Raw genomic sequence first — 20,176 nt, forward strand, 5'->3', positions numbered from 1 at the left:
GGAAATGGGGCCCAGAGAAGTTAAGTGACTTGCCCAAGGTCCCCCAACAGACAAGTGGCAGAGCCAGGATTAGAACCCATGATCTACTAACTCCCAGGCCCCGGCTCTCTCCTCTAGGTCATGCTTTTAATGAGGGGTAACCAATAAAGCTGGTGAGTAGTAAAGCATTCTGGTCTTACCCTGCACCTGATTAGGTGTCTGCTCACCTGCATCTTCAGAAGCTAGAGAATATTCAGACTGCCCTTTTACTAGACACTGGAGAATGCCTCTGTGCTGGTTTAGATTATAACATTATTGAATTAACAAAAGACATTTAATAGGAAATTCAATTACTGGTTTTCCAGAGGGAGAAAGTCTTCTGAAAATTTAAACACATTTAAATTGTTTTCAAATGGCTTTCACACACTAGGAAGTGCATCAAGTATTTTAAAACCTGGGACTTTTTGGGGGAGTCTAGGAAGGAAGAAACTGGGAAAAAATCCACGGGGGGTGACTTCTAGTATTTTTTGCTTCAACATCCTCCTAAAAGTTTTGTCTTAGCCCTAGCCACAAAGGCATCCTATAGACCCTTTTCATTTGAGGTATGGAACAGATCGGAGATATTGCACCTGTACAGAACAGTTCATAAACACACGTAACATGCACCTGCTTCGAGGTCCTAAAATTTACATTTCAGTCAAGAGTTATGCCCCTGGTCAAAAGTCTTCCCAGAAATTCAGGTGTTCTGGGGCACCAGAAGGCAGAAAGAAGGGCTCATATGAAGGAACAGCCAGTTCTACAGAAACGAATATGGATGGAACCCCATCACTTTTATTTTCTTCTTTTAGGGTGTGGAGGGCTCATCCTCATTGCTGAGCATTTCTGAATGAGTCAGGACATATGCTTTTTCAGCTCTCTGTTTCCAACATCTGTGCATCCAAATGCCCCCAAGTACAGAGAAGATCAATAAGACTGGAGCCATCACAATCCACCAGGAGAAAGTGGGTGCTGTAAAAATCCAGAAAACAATGTCACTTTCTCTGATTTCCGGCTTGGTCCATTTAATATCATAATGGAGGCTCGTGGGCCAGGATATGTGTTTTTATGTTCACTGATAAAACGACGCTTGTTTTTAATAAGTCTGTCTTTCTCTATAACCCTTGCTTCTGCAGTGGTGGGGAAAGAATGTTCTTGCCTTCTGGGAAAGGATGAATTCTAGTGAAGAGGCTGCCCAGGACAAGGTAATGGCACTAAGTGAATCTAAATCTGTGGTCTCGGGCAAAGGCCTTCATCCCTCTGGCCCTCAATATCCCCTTCCTCCCCACAGGAATGTCATGAAGCTAAAATGAGGTAACTTCATCCACTCTTTTAATCATGCCAATCCCTTGGGCATCTGGACCCTTTTATGTATCATATGTGTATTTGTTGGTTACTGTTTAAAAAACAGAAATGGATCAATATCTACACTCATACTCTTAACTATTACATATTTATCCACTTCTATGTGCTTGCCTTCCTCATTGGAATGTAAATTCCAGAAGAGCAGGGGTCATGTCTTATAAGTTTCCTGTCTGGCCCACAAGTGCCTAATAGAGTGCTCTGAACCCAGCAGACATGCAATCAGTGTTGTTCATGATGATTATGATGATGCTGGTTACAGGGGTGAAAGTGTAGTGGGAAAAGGTGGTGTATACAAATGAGTCATTATTATTGTCTTTGAATAATCACAGAAATCCAATTTCCTTTAAATTCATTACTTTCTTCATCCTTTCCCTTCTGGCTAGAGGAAATTGTAAGGACAAAAAGTAAAAGACAAATGCTGATTTGGAGTCTGGTGAGTTAATCACCAGGGCCTCTTAACTGTGCATCTCGAATTTCTCCTTCACCTCATCTTATCTGCTGACATCAGGCTCAGCAACATGTCACCCTGTTTCCTAGATGGCTAACATCTTCTAGTCCCTCTCGAACCTTAAGTGGGGCCTCAAAATGAGCTGAATTTTGGATTTCATGTTTAGCTTTGAGGGGTAAAGGAGATTAGTCTGGCAAAGACTAGACTGAGTTCATGGGAAGGAATGTTTTCTGCAGAGAGCTCTCTGCAGGAACAAAAACATCCAGTAAGGAAATGTTGCCGGGGATAGATTGGGCTCTTTTATGATCAGACTTGTGGGAACACCTTGTTTTCCCTGGCTGCTGACCCATGTCCTAATATTTCCTCATTTATTTATTTATTGGTGACTCCCACTCCCTTTCTCTCTTCAGAATCCAGACTAGAAGTCTGGGTGCCCCATCAGTGACATAGCTATCCTTCTCTTCTGTGCCCATTTCCTCATTTTGTCCAGACCTTGCCTGAGTGCTGACAGAATAGCTTCAAAAGAAGCCTAATCAAAGCATTAATGTGCAGAAATGCAGGTTAAAGGCGCACATTCTCCTTTCCTCATGCGAAAAGAATGTCTAATTGTGCTGCTTTATCCTCTGAACTAACATATATGTACATATAGTTATAGATATGCCATTTAATTTTCTTTCTTTCCACTCTAGCTCCCAAGCATAACACTGAAATGTGTCAGACACCTAGCTTTGAGAGAATTCCAGTCTAAAACTTAGTTTGACATGTCCTTTAGAAATGGGGATGGCCAGTATTCCTCTGTCAATGATGCAAGCCAGTTTTTTGGAGCGAGAATCATGTACTGCCCTCAGATCCTGGCCACCCTCCACACTTCATGCTAAAGCCTATTGGCTCATGATGCTGTATATGGTTGGAACCAGTCTTTGCCCAGACTCTGTGCCTGTCTCTTGACACAACCATCACTAGGGCAGTGTTTCACATGACTGTCCCAATTTTTGTTGCTTGAGAGATTTTCACAATTTTTCAGTGACTGCACCTTTTAAAACTAGGCTATAATGAACAGCAACCCATGAAGCAACAATGGTATTTTAAAAGACTCTGTTGGTCACTCTTTCACTTTGGTCAGTTGGGCTTCTGGATTTTAGTATCTGTCTCTGCCTGTCTAGCTTGGTAACTTGATCTGCTTGACTCTATTTCTGCTGGTCTGGGGCTCTCTGGGGCCCCAGGAAAGCCTCTGGAGCCATATGTAGCCAGTGAGGTCCATGTAAGAGGCTCTGCTATGTAAGAAGTCCATGTAGAGCATGGGCCTGGGAGTCGGAAGGTCATGGGTTCTAATCCCAGCTCCACTGCTTGTCTGTTGAGTGACCTTGAGCAAGTCACTTCACTTCTCTGTGCCTTAGTTACCTCATATGGAAAATGGGGATTAAGGCTGTGAGCCCAATGTGGGACAGGGATTATGTCCAATCCAATTTGCCTGTAGTCCCCGAGCCTTCAGTACAGTGCCAGGCACATAGGCAACACTAACAAATACCACAATTATTATTATTATTATTCTCCAGTCCAATAGGACCCTGGGGCTAGGGGGAGTGTCTGAAAGGGAGGCAGCAGCAGCATTAAGCCACAAGCAACTTCCCTAGGAAACCAGGACAAGCTTTACTCACTTTCTCCCAAAACCTCCTCCCATGAGAATGCTGAAAATACTCTACCGTATGAGTGTACTAAGATGACAAGGAGGTGTGTATTTTCAAAGCCTGACAGAACACTTCCTCTGTTTAAAAATCAACTGCAAATGTCCTTCAAAAATTATTGCAAAATCCCAAAATCAGCTTTCTACAGAATCACTCCTGTTGTTGTGTGTTTATCACTATGTGGTGTCTTTGTGTTTGTCAAACTCCCCCTCACTGAATGGTAAATTCCTCAAGGGAAGGGACTGAGACTTCTTTGAAACCCCATCAGCATCTTGCCCAGAAATCTGCTCGCTGTAGGCACTATATGCGAACAGTGCTCAAATGGTTTCACTGGCTGATGATTGGGCAACTCGATTCCACATCTGGAGCAGGGTGAATTCTATGAATTTCACTCAGTGATACTTCTGGTCTTCTATTTTGGGAAAGCAAAGGGTCCTTTCTCCTCCTCCTCCCACCAATTAGATAAGAGTTAGAAGAACAACAATTCAATTTACTAAGAATTTCTTCTGAGTGTTAAAGGTAAGTACCTTCTCTGACTTTAGCTAGCAGCATTTGATATCCAACTGTGTTATGAACAAAACATTTAAAATCTGTGTACATATCCTCTTTTAAGACTGGGTCAAATACCAGTGGCACCTCAATGTAGTTTTCATTATTTTCTGAAAATTCCCTGTGGGGGAGAAAAACAGTTAATTTAAAAATAGTGTGCTAAGTGCAAGTTTCTAAAGCATAATCATCAAGTTTTTTATCATTTTGCTCAAATTGTTCATACTATTTTAAAGATAGTCATAATAATTATGGCATCTATCAAGCATTTACTGTATGTTAACTAATATACTAAGTTATGGGTTAGATACTATATAATCAGGTTGGACACAGTCCCTGTACCACATGGGCCTCCCTCTCTAAGTTAAGAGGGAGTAAGATTTAATCCCCCATTTTACAGATGGAGAAACTGAAGCACAGATAAGTTAAATGACTTGCCCAAGGTCATGCAACAGACAGTCAATCAATTGTATTTATTGAGCAGTTACTGTGTTCAGGGCACTATACTAAGTGCTTGGGAGAGTAAACACAACATAAAAGACACATTGTCCAGAATGAGATTGCAGTCAAGAGGGGGACTACTGACAGAGCTATGATTAGAACCCAGGTCACCTGACTCCCAAACCCATGTCCTTCCCACTAGACCATGCTGCTTCTCAAAGAGTTACAAGTAAAGAAAATTTACTACTGGGAAGGTACTTTCATTCAAAATATTCATGAGAGATTTAGCCCTCAGAGATGAACTTTTGTAGGATGGTGATCCCATAATTGTTAGAATTATTCTAGAATTATTCTAGAATCTGATGTGAAAGATTACATCAGCCAGGGCAGATGCGCTCTATTCTTTCCTTAGAAATTGCCAAAATGGAACCCTATAACATTTTGTGGAAACCTAATCCAATGTGTAATCCCATGGGATAATCAAGAAGTTCTTCTTATGTCCAACAAAAATATCTCCTGTTTTAATTTAATTCTCTTTTTAGTGGAAAGAGCAGGTCCTGGGAGTCAGAGGACCTGGACTGAATTGTTGTTCTCCCTTCTACTTAGAATGTGTGGTCCATTTGGGACAGGGGCATTGTCTGACCTGAATATCTTGTATCTAACAGATGGCAAATATTTACCAAATATAATTATTGTGATTATGTATTATTATTTTTTTTGATGGCTTGGGTCAGCCTGGGAGGACATGGCCCAATGGACAAGCCATCAGCTACTATATATCTTTCCCTTAAAACCCCTTGAAGGCTGTAATGAAACAACTTCTTTCCCTTCCCTTAACTAACTAGTCAACCCCAGTTTATCTAGCCTTGCCTTATAGGACCTATTTTCCATACCTTTAATTATTTTTGTCATTATTCTCTGGAGCCTCTCCAGTTTCTCCACATCCTGAATCTGGTGTTCGAATACAGGTTTCACCAGAGCAGAATATAATGGAAAGACTACTTTCTGCTCTTACCTTGTAAGACTTCTATTGATACAAACCAATATCATTTTAGCTTTTTCAAAATAACATTACAATCATGACTGGTAGTCAGTTTCTGGTCAGCAACGAGCTCTTGTCTTTGGCTTGTTCATATTGCTTATGCGTACCACCTTCCACTGGATCACAACCTGTGTGTGACCTTGGGCAAATCACTCAATTTCTCTGTGTTTCAGTTTCCTCAACTGTAAAAAGGGGATAAGATCCCTGCTCACTCTCCCTATTAGATATGAGCCCCTGTTTGATCTGATGGGCTTGTATCTACCCCACCCCAGTGTTAAAGGTGGGGGTTTATCACAGAGCTAAGTGCTTAATAAATGCCATGGTTATTACTTTCACCGATAGTTTTTTTTCCATTTTGTCTTGATCTATTTGCAGTCTATTTCTGACTTGTATGATGTTAGCAAACCTTCTCACTTTAATGTCATCAGCAACTTTGAAGATCATGCTCTCACTTATGTACATATCTATAATTCTATTAATTGATACCCATTTACTTGTTTTGATGTCTGTCTCCCCCTGCCCTCTCCCCTCCCCAAGACTGTAAGCCAGTTGTGGGCAGGAATTGTCTCTCTTTATTGCTGTATTGTACTTTCCAAGCTTAGTATAGTGCTCTCATACATTAAATGCTAAATAAATACGATTGATTGAATGAATGAATGAAAGAGGCAGTTACAGGACCATTCCCTGAAGAGAAGATCGATATGTCATCCCAGGCTGACCCAAGCCATCAAAAATAATAATAATACATGATCACAATAATTATATTTGGTAAATATTTGCCATGTGTTAGATATAAGATATTCAGGTCAGACAATGCCCCTGTTCCAAATGGGCCACACATTCTAAGTAGAAGGCAGAACAACAATTCAGTCCAGGTCCTCTGACTCCCAGGACCTGCTCTTTCCATTAGACCACGCTGTTCCCCTCTTTTAGGGCAACCCTAGAGTTCACAGTGCACTTATCTAACGGAAGTCTGGCCAAAACTATGCTTTCCCATTTCATGACTGTAAATCATGAGGGATGGAATCAAAAGTTTTACTAAAGTCAAGGTAGACTAGATTTATTGCTTTTCCCTTCTCTACGTGGCCTGTAGTTACTTTGGCCATCTTCCCTGTGGTCTGAAAATCATGACCTCCTAGCTCTGCAATAACATCCAAGTCATTAACTCCTATGGGCTGCCTGTCATTGAGCCCTGCTGATTTTACTGCACCAAGTTTCATTTAATATCCTTCGCCTTGGTCAACTTGTTCACACTTGGCCTTTTTTTAAAGACAGAAGTGAAAAGAAATCAAAAAAGTCTCTGCTTTTCCCAGTCGAGTGTTACCAGCTTTCCATTTCCATAAAACAAGGGACACACATTTTCCCTGCTCCCCCTCTTTGAATATAATTGATATTATATAATATAATCAAAGAATTATTATTAATAATAATAATGGCATTTGTTAAGTGCTTACTATAATAATAATGTTGGTATTTGTTAAGCGCTTACTATGTGCCAAGCACTGTTCTAAGCGCTGGGGGAACACAAGGTAATCAGATTGTTCCATGTGGGGCTCACAGTCTTCATCCCCATTTTACAGATGAGGTAACTGAGGCCCAGAGAAGTGAAGTGACTTGCCCAAAGTCACACAGCTGACAAGGGGCAGAGCCGAAATTAGAACCTATGACCTCTGACTCCCAAGCCCGTGCTCCTTCCATTAAGCCACGGTGCTTCTCCATTCATGCCTCATATCAATTGACTCTCCTTTCCAGATCTGGCTTTCATAATATTGTCCCTGCATAATCCCATGAATTCTTTATCTATTTTATTAATATTGTTGAATTTCCACTTTTTGCATCTTTTCATATGTCCTCTGAATCTCTGAAGAATTCTGGATTTAGTATCTTGTTTTTTTTGGAATTCTTTCTCTATACTGTGGACTATCTTAATGAAGAACACCTAACTTTCTCAGATTCCTTTACCTTTTGGTCTTTCTTCTACTCAGAGTTAGCCAAGTCTATTAAAGATTGTTCCCCCCAAATTAATTCTCTTCATCTTGCCAACTGCTTTCTTCTTATAAATTATTTAAATCAGTAAATTTATGATCACACCTACCAACTATCTACCTTTGGATCTTCAACTAAATTAATTTATTCAATCATATTTATTGAGTACTTACTTTGGGCAGAGCACTGTACTAAGCTCTTGGAAAGTACTCCTCCCTGTTAGTAAAATCAAACAAAGCAGCTATCTTTCTTATTTGATTTCTCAACTTTATGCTCTAAGATGTCACCCCCAGAACAATCTAAAAATCTGTTACAACCCAGTTGAGAGCAGTTATCTGCATAGTTCAAATCTTTCATCACAACAAGATCTTAATTTCTTAGTTAACCAAAAGAGATCTTCCTCTACTTTCCCCTGATCTGGGGATATACAATGAGTTCCTACCATGATGCACTCCCACTTTTATTCTTTCTCAAAGACATTCAAAGTCACGGATGTAATCTCACTGCTGGCAGCATCACCTTTGAATGCAAGGACAACTCCACTAGCTCAAAGTGGGTGTAGCTAACTACCCATCTCTGACTTTTCCTGCCTGTTTTTCCTGAAAAACCAATACCGCTCCAGTCCAGTGTTCTATGTCTACACATTCATCCTGGGAAGTATTTAATTGATTTGGAGTGCAACTACCCCAAAGTCATAAATTTTAAATGATTTGCTCCCAGCGGTGCAGCTGATGTTTAAAAAACCCTGAGAGGGGAGATAAGTTCTAAACAAAAATAAGCTAAATATGTGGTAAGCTCCTTTTTCCCCTCCCTGCTTATTGCTTACTCCAGCAGCAAGCACTATGGGACAACTGGGTGGACTGACCAAGATCAAGGTCATAGGCATCGGTCCTATAGGCTCAGAGGCCTGGTCCCAGCTCACACAGGATACCTCCTGGAATTACATTCCTTCTTATTTCCTTCTTCTCCCCTTATTTCTAGCCCTGAATAAAGATCTTGGAGAACAAAAGTTTGAATTATGAAGAAGAGAGGCAGATTTAAAATACCTACTCTTACTGATTTCAGTGAAGGAGAAAAATAAATCTAGCATAGCATTTTAAAAACTAAAACCATCTTGTTGAAATATCAGAATCGCTTATGGACCATTCAAGCCAACTGTTGTAATCTGTACCTCTAACTGCAAGCTCATTGTGCACAAGGAATGTGTCTTGTTTATTTTAATATTATACTCTCCCAAGTGCTTAGTACAATGCTCTGCACACAGTAAGCACTCAATAAATACAATTGAATAAATGACCACTCCCTGAGACCAGCCCAAGAAAATAAGCAATACATTATGGGTGATAATCATAAGTATTTTCTCAACCATGCTTACTGGCGCTCTCCTTCTGATACACGGCCTTCTTTGTAGACATTGGTTACGAGGCTGTTGTTAGCTGTCCACCTCAGCCACGTGGAGGATTGCTCACCTAATCCAAGAAATACTTTACAGGGGATTATCAGTTTTGAACCTGTTTAAAAGAAAATAAATTAAACAAACAGTCTAGAGGAGAGGAATCCAATAGCACATTTAGTAGTAGAAGCAAACAATTCTGTTCTGAGTGCTCTAAATTTCAGAGTCAGTGAATGGGAGTTCCTCTTTCCTTTGTCACAGCTCTCCACTAAGCAAAAGACTCCAATTAAAGCCTAATTGCCAGATGACCTTGACCATTAAAGGGAACCCATCTGAAGTAGATTATCCAGCAGTTATTAACCTCAACAGTATTTGTTGAGTATTTACTAGGTGCCAAGGTTTGAAACAGACAGGGGATTTACAATGGGAAAGATGCTGGGACGCTGGGAAAGCCTCAACGGGTTGGAGCATGTGTGGGCCAATCTGGGTTGCCTTCTATTGATGTTCACCTCTTGAGTGTCTGTATCGACCACATTTTTGGCCATTCAGAGATGATGAATTAGGAGGCAGAGCCAAGAAAGTAAAATGCCTCTGAGAGCTTCTAAGGAGATATGTGAACAGTTCTTTAAATCTCTCCACCGCTCTTGAATTGCCAGAAGATTAACCATGACAGTGCTACCTCCTGAGATCCTAGAGATATTTGCTAAACCCACCTGGCCCTGGGCCTAAAGAAGAAGCAGAAGAGGGGATCCCTGTTCTTGAAGAGCTCAGGCACTAATTCTCTATCATACACAGCTGTATGTGACAGGGGAACAGCACTGGGATACTTAAGGAGGAATCCAATCAACCCAGGCAAAGCATGCAGAATCAGGGCCTTTTAAACAAATTGAGTGTTGCTGAGAAAACCTGGCCTGGACTTTGGTAAGAGTACCTACCCAGGAATTTTTAGTATAGTTTTGAGACATGGAGGCAATCGAAAGGTCCAAAAGCCTCATTGCAACCCCTCAAGCCTCTATCTAGCCATGGCTCTCCCTAGAACTATCTAATCACAGCTTCTAAATTTAAATTTAAAACATAAAGATAGCATGAAGATGCAAGACTAGCCTGAAAGCATAACCCCTACATGGATATGCTGAATTTGGAGGACACTGGAGGTTCTGTATGAATTAAATGGGAACGTATCCTGCAGAAAATAAGCTCCAGGGGCCAGGTTGGGTATTTTTATTTTTTTTTCTTATTTGTGGTATTTGTTAAGCACTTACTTTGTGCCAGGTACTGTACTAAGTACTGAGGACGATACAAGCTAATCAACCTACCTCATTAACTTTTATCTATCCCAGCACTTAGTACAGTGCCTGGCAAATAGTAAGTGCTTAACAAATTACCATTAAAAAAAAATTGGACACAGTCTATGCCTCACATTGGGCTCACAGTCTTAATTCCCATCTTACAGATAAGGTAACTGAGGCACAGAAATGTTAAGTGACTTGGCCAAGGTCACACAGCAGACAAGTGGAAGAGCCAGTATGAGAACCCTGGTGCTTCTGACTCCCAGGCCCGGGCTCTATCCACTAGGTCACACCTGCTTCAGTGTAATCCACTATGCATAGGTCTCTGTGGAACACTAAGAAAGCAATTCTAAAGAAATAAAAGAAACATCATTTTTCTATTTAATCTCATCTTCTTTTCTCATTTCATTCTCTGTGACAGGATTTCTGCTTTCTCCCTGTGTCTTTCTTTGGCCCCTTGGGACTGGAGGTAACCGCTGCTGCTGTAGATGCCTGAAAGCAGCAGTGAAACGAGCAGGACCATCCTTTTTGGTCCATGGTTTCAAGGAAGTAACATTTTTCTTGCTCCTCCACCTAGAGGTCATTTCTCATTCAGGACCCTAGTGTGGAAAGGAAGGGCTCAATAGGCTTACCGAGCGCCGTTAATATGGTCTCCTGATTCGGATACACAATCACTGGAACAATGTCCTTCTTCTTTTCTGAGCCAAGTGTAAACAGAGAAAAACACATTAGGAATATGATTGTTCCTGGTATATTGGAATCCTCAAGAAAAGCATTCCTCTTTAATTTTCATCATCAAGTCTATGTGTTGAAAATAATTCTACCCCTTTATCTTCTGTGTAAAATGGATTTATCCTTGCTCTTATGAAACACTTGAAAAACTGTAGCCAGTAATTTCCAAATAGAGGAATTACAAATTCCTGGAACAGGTCACAGTTAAATACACAGCCCTGCTGACCCCACTTGGGAAAGACATTCCTCCCTGCTTAGTAATGCACTGTCCATTTCGGAAAAGTGATTTCTCCTGAGCTGTCGGCCATGACATTAAAAGGGAAACAGAAATTCATCGGTCCTGGACTATGTGGGTGTCCCACAGACCGCAAACCTTACCGAATCAACCCAATTATCAAGATCGAACTCTTCTCTGCTTCCCCCACCTACAAGCCTGCCTTTGGGAAAGGGGTGAAATTCCTGGCACCATATGTGAAGGGAGATCTGGGGGACTGCGCTGTGGTCCAAAATGTAAAGCGACTGCCCTCTGGTGTTCTTCTGATGCCTAGCATGTTTGACGAATGATAATCTCGCATACCTTTGAGAATTAATATAAAAAGAAACCGCCATTTTTCCCAACCTCTTCAAAATTTATACGCGCCTCTTTTTTTTTCTCTTTATGACCTTTCGGTGTCCTTAGAAAGGATCCTGGAACTTCAGTCACCCGGTTGAAAAATGAAGGCAATGCTTTAGAAGCCAACAGAGGTTTGCAGGCTCTGCTTAGGCTTAGTTGGCTCTCAGTTGAAAAAGTAAATGGCTAAAATGGGCCGGACTCACTTCAAGGAATAAAGAGTCCAGCCTCACTGCCATCTGATCAGTCATGGCCACAGACATGGGAAAGGGCTCAGAAAGGACTGTTCTGGTTGGAGGGTCCAATTTGCCATTGCCAGACTGCAAACCAATGAGTTTTTCTGCCTCTTCAGCTCAAGCAGCAGTTGCGGCAGTTAGAAGGAGCCCCATATGTGCATGCAAAAGTATTTGTGGATAAAAACAGGTGGTTAATCCCCATGTATGAGGGCCCCTAGATTGTAAACTCTTTGTGGGCAGGGATTATGCCTAACAACTGTGTTGCATTGCACACTTCCAAGTGCTTAGTACAGTGCTCTGTACACAGTAAGAATTCAATAAATACACAGATTGACTAACATTCATGCATCTATTAGTGCCTTCAACGCAGCCATATAGAAGCATAATCTGGCTCACTTTTTCCCTCATTACAATTTCCCTTTTTCATTTTGCTTTGACCCTCAGATATATCTCCTAAATGAAGAAGGAGGAAAAGACACCTTAAGTTGTGGATATTTACCAATAACTTGTAATTCAATTCTTCGGGTGATGTTGTATTTCTTGCCTTCTTGGGTGAAAATCATTTCACAGATGTAATAGCCTGAGTCTCCCAAAGAAATATGCTTTATGAGGAGGAAGGGGGATCCTTTCACGACTGTGAAATTCTCACTGTTTTTGTCCAAAAGCACAGAATCCTTAAGAAATGTTTTACATTGTGCATTAATTTACACTCTTTAGAGCTCTGAAATCATCAACATCAATTAATATTTATTACACATCATAATCATTGGGTTATCTTATACAGTGGTAATTGCTTATGTGCAATGTGCTAGATGTGCCATAGCTCAAACGTGTCACTTCTTATTACAGAAGAAGTGAGTCTAAATAATACTAATAATACTAGTGGTGGTAGTTATTAAGCACTTCCTAAGTGCCTGGCATTGTGCTAAGCACTGAGGTAGATATAAAACAATCAGATCAGACTCAGTCCCTGTCCTACATGGGGGTCAGAATCTAAGGGAGTGGGAGGAGGTATTGAATCCCCATTTTACAGATGAAGAAATTGAGACCCAGGGAACTGAGTGACTTCCCAAAGACACAAAGTAGGAAAGGGGCAGAGCTGGGATTAGAACCCAGGTCTCCTGATTGGCAGTTCTGAACTCTTTCCAGTAGGCTATAATTTTTCTCTGTGAATTTGTATGTGGGCTGCCCTGGAAAGTGCTCCAAAATACTAAGATATTTGTTTAAGTATTAACAAAGTGAGGCATTATCAAACAGGACAAAAGGAAATGAAATTGGTGCCTAGAATTATCTCTTACTTTCCTGCAGATACAACGTTAGTGTATTGTACTTCCATGGTTTGGGCCCGTGGTCTAAGATTGGGGGAAGAGGAATATAGGAAAGGAAGAGAGAGAGAGACACAGAGACAGAGGCACAGAGATAGTGGAAGAAAGACAGGAACAGAGAAAGATTAAAAAAGACGAATATAGAATGAGAGTTGGGATAAGAGACAATGGCAAGAAGAGACAGAGATACAAAGATTCATAGACCCAGTCAAGCAGCTGAGTTTCCCCTTGGGTTGTGACAACAGCAGAAGACAGATGCCATGGAGATAGATGTCCTGCCCCCATGCCCCAGCAGCAGTCCAGATCCTGGGGATAGGGGCACTGGAAAGCCCAGGAAGCAGCAGGAACACTGCTCTGAGTGGCCAGGAGCGAGAGTCAGGCTCTGGCAGATGTGGGGAAGGAGCCCTCTACTGCCTCTTTCTCTGTCCATTTCCCTGCTGCAGCTTGTTGTCCTGCAAGCCCCAGAACAATCCAGCAAATGATCTGCAATCCTGGTCTGGGGCTCTGACATGTCTGCTGCAGCTCCAGGACATCAGTGCAATGGGGCCTGGCTGCAGTACACTGTGAACAGAGAGAGTCCTAGGGGTGTTTTTTTGTTTTGTTTTGCTTTTCATGGTATTCATTAAGTGTTGCCTATGTATAGTGGTTAGAGCACGGGCCTGAAAGTAAGCAGGTCATGGGTTCTAATCCCAGCTCCTCCACTTGTCTGCTGTATGACCCTGGGCAAGTCACGTCACTTCTTTGTTCCTCGGTTTCCTCATCTGTAAAATGGGGATTAAGACTGTAAGCCCCACGTGGGACAAGGGACTATGTCCAACCCGATTTGCTTGTATCCACCCGGGCACTTAGTACAGTGCCTGGCACATGGAAGTACTCAATAAATGCCATTATTATTAGTGTTATTATTATTATGTGCCAGGCACTGTACTAAGCATTGTGGTATATATAAGCTAATAAGGTTTGACATAGTGCATGTTCCACATAGGGCTCACAGTATTAATCCCCATTTTACTGATGAGGTAACTTAGGCACTGAGAGGTTAAACCATACAGCAGACAAGTGGCAGAGTTAGGATTAGAACACAGGTCCTTCTGACTTTCAGGCCCGTGCTCTATCCACTAGACCACACCACTTCTCATGCTGCTGTTAAACTCCAACCTGGCAGGAGGGAAGACAGCAGTCCCCCTCTGCCTTCAAGATGTCCTGGAGGATGAGGAACCTTCCAAGAAGTCCTGCTGAGCCCCCAGGTTGACTAGCTGGCTGCTGGCTGACTGGATGATTTATACCTTGGAGAGTGATCATCAAGGGAAAAATCAGGAAAGGCTGCCTGAACAACAAGTGTGAACCAATGTAAGGAGTCAAGGGCTCTTTCTGCTGTAATAGGAAAAATAATTCACACCATGTTAGATCCCAAATATTTCTCAATGACATATGCATTAGACCTTGTTCTCCACTCTCTACTTTGTGTCTGTCTTGATGAAATTATCATTTATTTATCACTATTATGCCCCTATATGGTCAAGGTATGGAATATATGATATATTTTAAATACAATGCATACATATATGTTATATATTTGTATTATATTTATAATTTTAGTGTATATATATATATATAAGCGCTCAATAAATACTATTGAATGAATGAATGAATACATCCACAGTCACTTTGTACACCAACCTTGCAGATAAGAAGATCTGGATTAAAGGCCCTGTGCCAGTAATAACAGAATTCTAACCTGGAGATTAGGTGAGAAAATATTTTACAGTAGGCTCATTAGCAAATTTCACCGGAACCACATACAAATATACACATATGTTCTATGGGAATTCACTATGTCATTCAGCTGGGAAAATCTGAGTGAAGACAACTACACTGGGGAAAATATAACCATCAACTAAATAAAGTTCAGAATAAGTAATTACAAGGATGAAAAGACTGGGTCCAGGTATCCATTCCAGCCACTAATTTGTCTCCCTGCATTCCAAGCTTCTTGGTTGTAGAAATAAGCTATTGGAGCAAGTCATTATTATTATTACTACTAATAATAATATTTACTAAGTGCTTATTATATGTCTACCCTACCCTGAGTGATAGGGTAGATACAAGTTAATCAGGTCAAACACGGTCCATGTTCATTCATTCATTCATTCATTCAATAGTATTTATTGAGCGCTTACTATGTGCAGAGCACTGTACTAAGCGCTTGGAATGAAGAAGTCGGCAACAGATAGAGACAGTCCCTGCCGTTTGACGGGCCTACAGTCTAATCGGGGGAGACGGACAGACGAGAACAATGGCAATAAGTAGAGTCAAGGGGAAGAACATCTCGTAAAAACAATGGCAACTAAATAGAATCAAGGCAATGTACAATTCATTAACAAAATAAATAGGGTAATGGAAATATATACAGGGGCTCACAGTCTTAATAGGAGGGAGATTAGGTATTTAATCCCCATTTCACAGTTGAGAAAATTGAGGAATAAAGAAGTTAAGTCACTTGTCCAGCATCACTCTGCAGACAAGTGGCAGAGCCAAGATTAGAACCCAGGTCCTCTGACTCCCAGGCCCATGCTCTTTGCAAGAGATCATACCACTTCATATAGGTCATATGGATGCAAATGATACTTTACCCTTCTAACCCAACAAAATAGATGGGAAAAGGCTGGAAGGGTGAACATTATTGTATGGAGAAATTCAGGAACAGAAACTTTATCTCTAAAGCAAGTACTTCAAGCTTTATTGGAATGAGACTATAAAATTCTACCTTGTACCAGTTCACCTCCAGGGCAGTGTCTTTGGAGATGAAATTCCTCAGCTCAGGACATACAAGCTTTCCAGAAGTTGCAGTGAATAGAATTTGTTTGTATGAATTGAATGGCAAGGAGGCATTGACCTTATCATATACTGTTAGCTGGATGGACATTTGGGCACAATAAGAGGAATTCCTGTGGACAAATGACAGACACTATTTACTCTTCTGTTCACACACAGGAGACAATCCAAAACTTAAACTTATCTCTCATTTCAAGGTCACAAAACACTTTTCCATAAGCCAAACAAAATGATATGAACACACGTCCCATCTCTTCACACAGGTCGTAAACCACCATCAACCAATCCATAAATTGGGCTTAGTCCCCTAAGGGCTCCCCCTGCTTGATGAAGGTGAATGTTTTTAGGTTCTGCAAGTCTCCAGACCTAGACCTTCTCAGGATAGGTCATCATCTTTCTCCTTTTCCCAGACCAGGAGACCTGGAAAAGATTGATTCAAAGGAGGGGCAAGACTCAGAACCTCACTTTCAATATAGGGAAATGAATATCCCAAAAGACAATCAATTTCCCAGAAATATTTCCAAAAGACCCTAAATTCTGTCAATGAGTAGGCTATTATTAGTATTGTTATCATCATTGTCATCATCTTCTTCATCATTATATTTGTTAAGCATTTACTATGTGTCAAGCACTGTTCTAAGCAGTGGGGTAGATACCATTTAATCAGTTTGGATACAATACCTGTCCCATGTGAACCTTACAGTCTAAGTAGGAGGGAGAACAGGTACTTAGTCCTTATTTTAAAGTTGGGAAGATTGAGGCACAGGGAAGTTAAGTATTGGCCCCAAGGTAACACTGCAAGCAATTGGCAGAGCTGGAATTAGAGCCCAGGTCTTCTGAATCCCAGGCCCATAATCTTTCCACTAGGGCACAGTGGAATTTGGCCTCCAGGATCAGGGCAACAGCTTGATCCAAGTAGGTTGGCTCTTCCATTAAGGGAACCCCAAAGTAGAACCCCCAAAATTTGTCTCTAAAGCTCTGGCCTGGGAAATAAATGACTTGGGGAGGCCCCAGGAAGAAAGGATCCAGGTTCCAGAGAGCAGCTCAGGTTGCGTGCTTTGACTTTATTTGCTCTCCTCTTCTGCATCACCTATCTACTTGGATCTGTACCCAAGCATTTCATATTCACCCCTCCTCAAGCCCCACAGCACTTATGTACACATTTTTATAGCCCCCACCCACCCATTCCCCTATCAATAATCAATAATTATTATTGATTGATTATATAATTATTATTGATTATTCTAGTTTGTCCCCCTCAAAAATATGAACTCCTTGAGGGCAAGGAAAATGATCAGCACATAGTAAGCCTCAACAAATACCACTGATTGTTAAAGCTGAAACCACAGTTGAATCTCATTCTAAAAAAGAAAAATCAGAGTTGTTTTTGGAAAAAGAGGGAAAAAGTTACAGTCTCCATGCATTTTCCCTGGGAAATCTGGCCAAGTTTTGTTCAATTCAGTCAGTCAGTCAATCATATTTATTGAGCATTTATTGTGTGCAGGACACTGCAGTGTGTTTGGGAGAATACAATATAACAATAAACAGACACTTTCCCAGTCTACAATGAGCTTACAATCTCATGTATCCTTTCCTGAGTCCCCTCCCTACTCTCCCAACAACTATATACACACTTGTGTCCTTCATATTCAAAGATGCTGTCAATAATGTAATAATAATGATAATGATAATCTGTGGTAATTGTTAAGTGTTTAATATGTGCCGAGCACTATGCTAAGCTCTGGGATTGATACAAGATCAGATCAGACACAATGCCTGTCGCACACACGGCTCACAGTCTAAGGGTGAGGGAGAGAAGGTATTCTAATCCTCATTCTACAGTTAACTGAGACACAGAGAATCCCATCTCCTGACTTTCAGTCCTGTCTCTGGCAGGGAGCCTAACGACCCCCTATCATTCACTTCAGTTAGGGACCCACCTCACAGTGCAAATATAACTTCCAGAATCCTCCACTGATGCTGGCAAAATCCAGAGAGACTCTCCTTCAGCCCAGATTCTTGTTCGTTCTTGTTTTTCTGGAATTGTCCTTCCAGAATCATTTTTATGCCATGTTATATTAAAGTGGAATTTGGAGGAGTTCAACTTCTGATATCTCAAATAAGGACATCTTATTACAGCGGGTTCTCCTTCCAGCTGCAGGTAAAGTTTGGGATGCCTGATGATGTCTTGGCACTTCTCTGAAGAATGTGGAAAACAGAAGAAAAGTCAGCATCCCACTGAGAGAGCTAAGGGGGAGCTTCCATTCCATCACACATTCTGATCAACAGACCCCTCACAAGAGAAGGAACTTCCTGTATGCCATTTCCCACCCAACAGATTTATTTTTACCTGTGCTTTTCCTGGGCTGAGTACTGGAGGCTGATGCACCCAGGCCATAGATGCAGAAAATGAACAAGAGCCCAGACATTCTCTGGATGACACGGGAGATTGACAACAGAGGCCCAGATACTGTAGTCTACAGGAGAAGAGAGCCAAATCACAAAATCGTTCACTCATTTGTTCCATGCATTCCTCCTGAAGGACAATACACATGTCCCGAGAGCCTAAGCCCTATGCAACCATCATTAATCAATCAATCAAGGTATTTGTTGCATGACCACTGAGAGTAGTCAGAGCTTGAGGGAGTTCAACAGAAGCAAGGTACATGTTTCCTGCCCTCAAGGAACATGTATTTGAATGGTGGAGAAACAAAAATGATTTGCATATAGTGCATCCAGGAGGAAAAATAAGCATGGAACAGTTAGAAGTACAAATGTATCAGGATGAAATAGCTGAATAAAAAGTAGAGGCCAGTTTTCCTGAGGGTTATCATTATACAATATTAAATCAGCTTTATTTCTCTTATTCACTCTTCAATGTTTTGCCATTTTCTTTTCCTGATTTCATTACTATTACTGTTATGAGCTATTAGGGTATTTGTTTAGCTCTTACTGTATGTCAAGCCCTGTTCTAAGCACTGGGTTAGACACAAGTTAATCAGGTCACACACATTCCCTGTCCCAGAAGGGGCTCACAATCGAAGTAGGAGTGAGAACACAGTAATCACTCATCATCATATCCCTAGACTTTGCCTTCTTAGACTGACAGTATTTAAAACCCCAGGGGTAGTGACGCAGAACTGAATATAAGTCACTTTGATCAATTGCTATTAATCTCAGAAAAATTCACCAATCTGGGCACTGTCCCAACCCAGTCCCCAAAGAAACAGTCTTATATAGATCAGAATCATTCTCAGCAAGTCTAATGAAAAAGATTGCTGAAAATGCAATTTTTTTTGTTGTTGCTAACAACATGACTCAAAACCCAGTCAATCAATCATATTTATTGAGTGCTTACTGTGTGCAGAGCACTGCACTAAGTGCTTGGGAGAGTAAATGTAACAATAAACAGACACATTCCCTGTACACAACAAGCTTACAGTCTGGGGGCGGGGGCTGGGACCAGAGTCATCATAGAAATAAATTACAGATATTATGAGTGCTGTGGGGCTGAGGGAGTGGTGAATAATGGGAGTAAGTCGGAGTGACACAGAAGGGAGTGGGAGAAGAGAAAAGGAGGGCTTAGTCAGGGAAGACTTCTTGGAGGAGATGCGCCTTCAATAAGGCTTTGAAGTAGGGAAGAGTAATTGTCGGATATGAGGATGGAAGGTGTTTCAGTCCAGAGGCAGGACATGGGAGAAAGGTCGGCAATGAGACAGACAAGATCAAAATACAGTGAGAAGGTTAGCTTTAGGGAAAGGAAGTGTTCAGACTGGGTTACAGAAGGAGATTAGACTGTAAGCCCGTCAAAGGGCAGGGACTGTCTCTATCTGTTGCCGACTTGTTCATCCCAAGCGCTTAGTACATTGCTCTGCACATAGTAATCGCTCAATAAATACTATTGAATGAAGGTGAAATAGGAGGGAGAAAGGTGATTGAGTGCTTTAAAGCCAATGGTGAGGAGTTTCTGTTTGATGTATTCATTCAATAATATTTATTGAGCACTTACTATGTGCAGAGCACTGTATTAAGTGCTTGGAATGTACAATTCGGTAACAGATAGAGACAGTCCCTGCCCTTTGACGGGCTTACAGTCTAATCGGGGGAGACGGACAGACAAGAACAGTAGCAATAAATAGAATAAATGTAGAGGTGGATGGGCAACCACTGAAGTTTCTTGAGGAAAGGGAAACATGGCCTGAATGTTTTTGTAAAAAAATGCTCTATG

At 41.2% G+C, this 20,176-nt stretch overlaps 1 protein-coding gene across 1 annotated transcript in view; it reads right to left on the minus strand.

Annotated features, from left to right (window-relative positions):
• Positions 1 to 406: 406 nt before the first annotated feature.
• The window catches only part of IL1R2 (interleukin 1 receptor type 2), a 36,717-nt gene continuing 16,947 nt past the window's right edge, over positions 407 to 20,176 (minus strand). Inside the window, exons 2-9 of the mRNA XM_029057899.2 lie at positions 18,299 to 18,425; positions 17,889 to 18,147; positions 15,881 to 16,061; positions 12,288 to 12,462; positions 10,843 to 10,908; positions 8,904 to 9,039; positions 4,041 to 4,183; positions 407 to 987 (exon numbers count right to left, since the gene is read on the minus strand). Coding sequence (XP_028913732.1) covers positions 824 to 987; positions 4,041 to 4,183; positions 8,904 to 9,039; positions 10,843 to 10,908; positions 12,288 to 12,462; positions 15,881 to 16,061; positions 17,889 to 18,147; positions 18,299 to 18,377 — 1,203 coding nt within the window. The 5' untranslated portion in view covers positions 18,378 to 18,425 and the 3' untranslated portion in view covers positions 407 to 823. The remainder of the gene's footprint in view (positions 988 to 4,040; positions 4,184 to 8,903; positions 9,040 to 10,842; positions 10,909 to 12,287; positions 12,463 to 15,880; positions 16,062 to 17,888; positions 18,148 to 18,298; positions 18,426 to 20,176) is intronic.

This window comes from Ornithorhynchus anatinus, chromosome 2 (assembly GCF_004115215.2).
Source record: "Ornithorhynchus anatinus isolate Pmale09 chromosome 2, mOrnAna1.pri.v4, whole genome shotgun sequence".
Classification (NCBI taxonomy): domain Eukaryota; kingdom Metazoa; phylum Chordata; class Mammalia; order Monotremata; family Ornithorhynchidae; genus Ornithorhynchus; species Ornithorhynchus anatinus.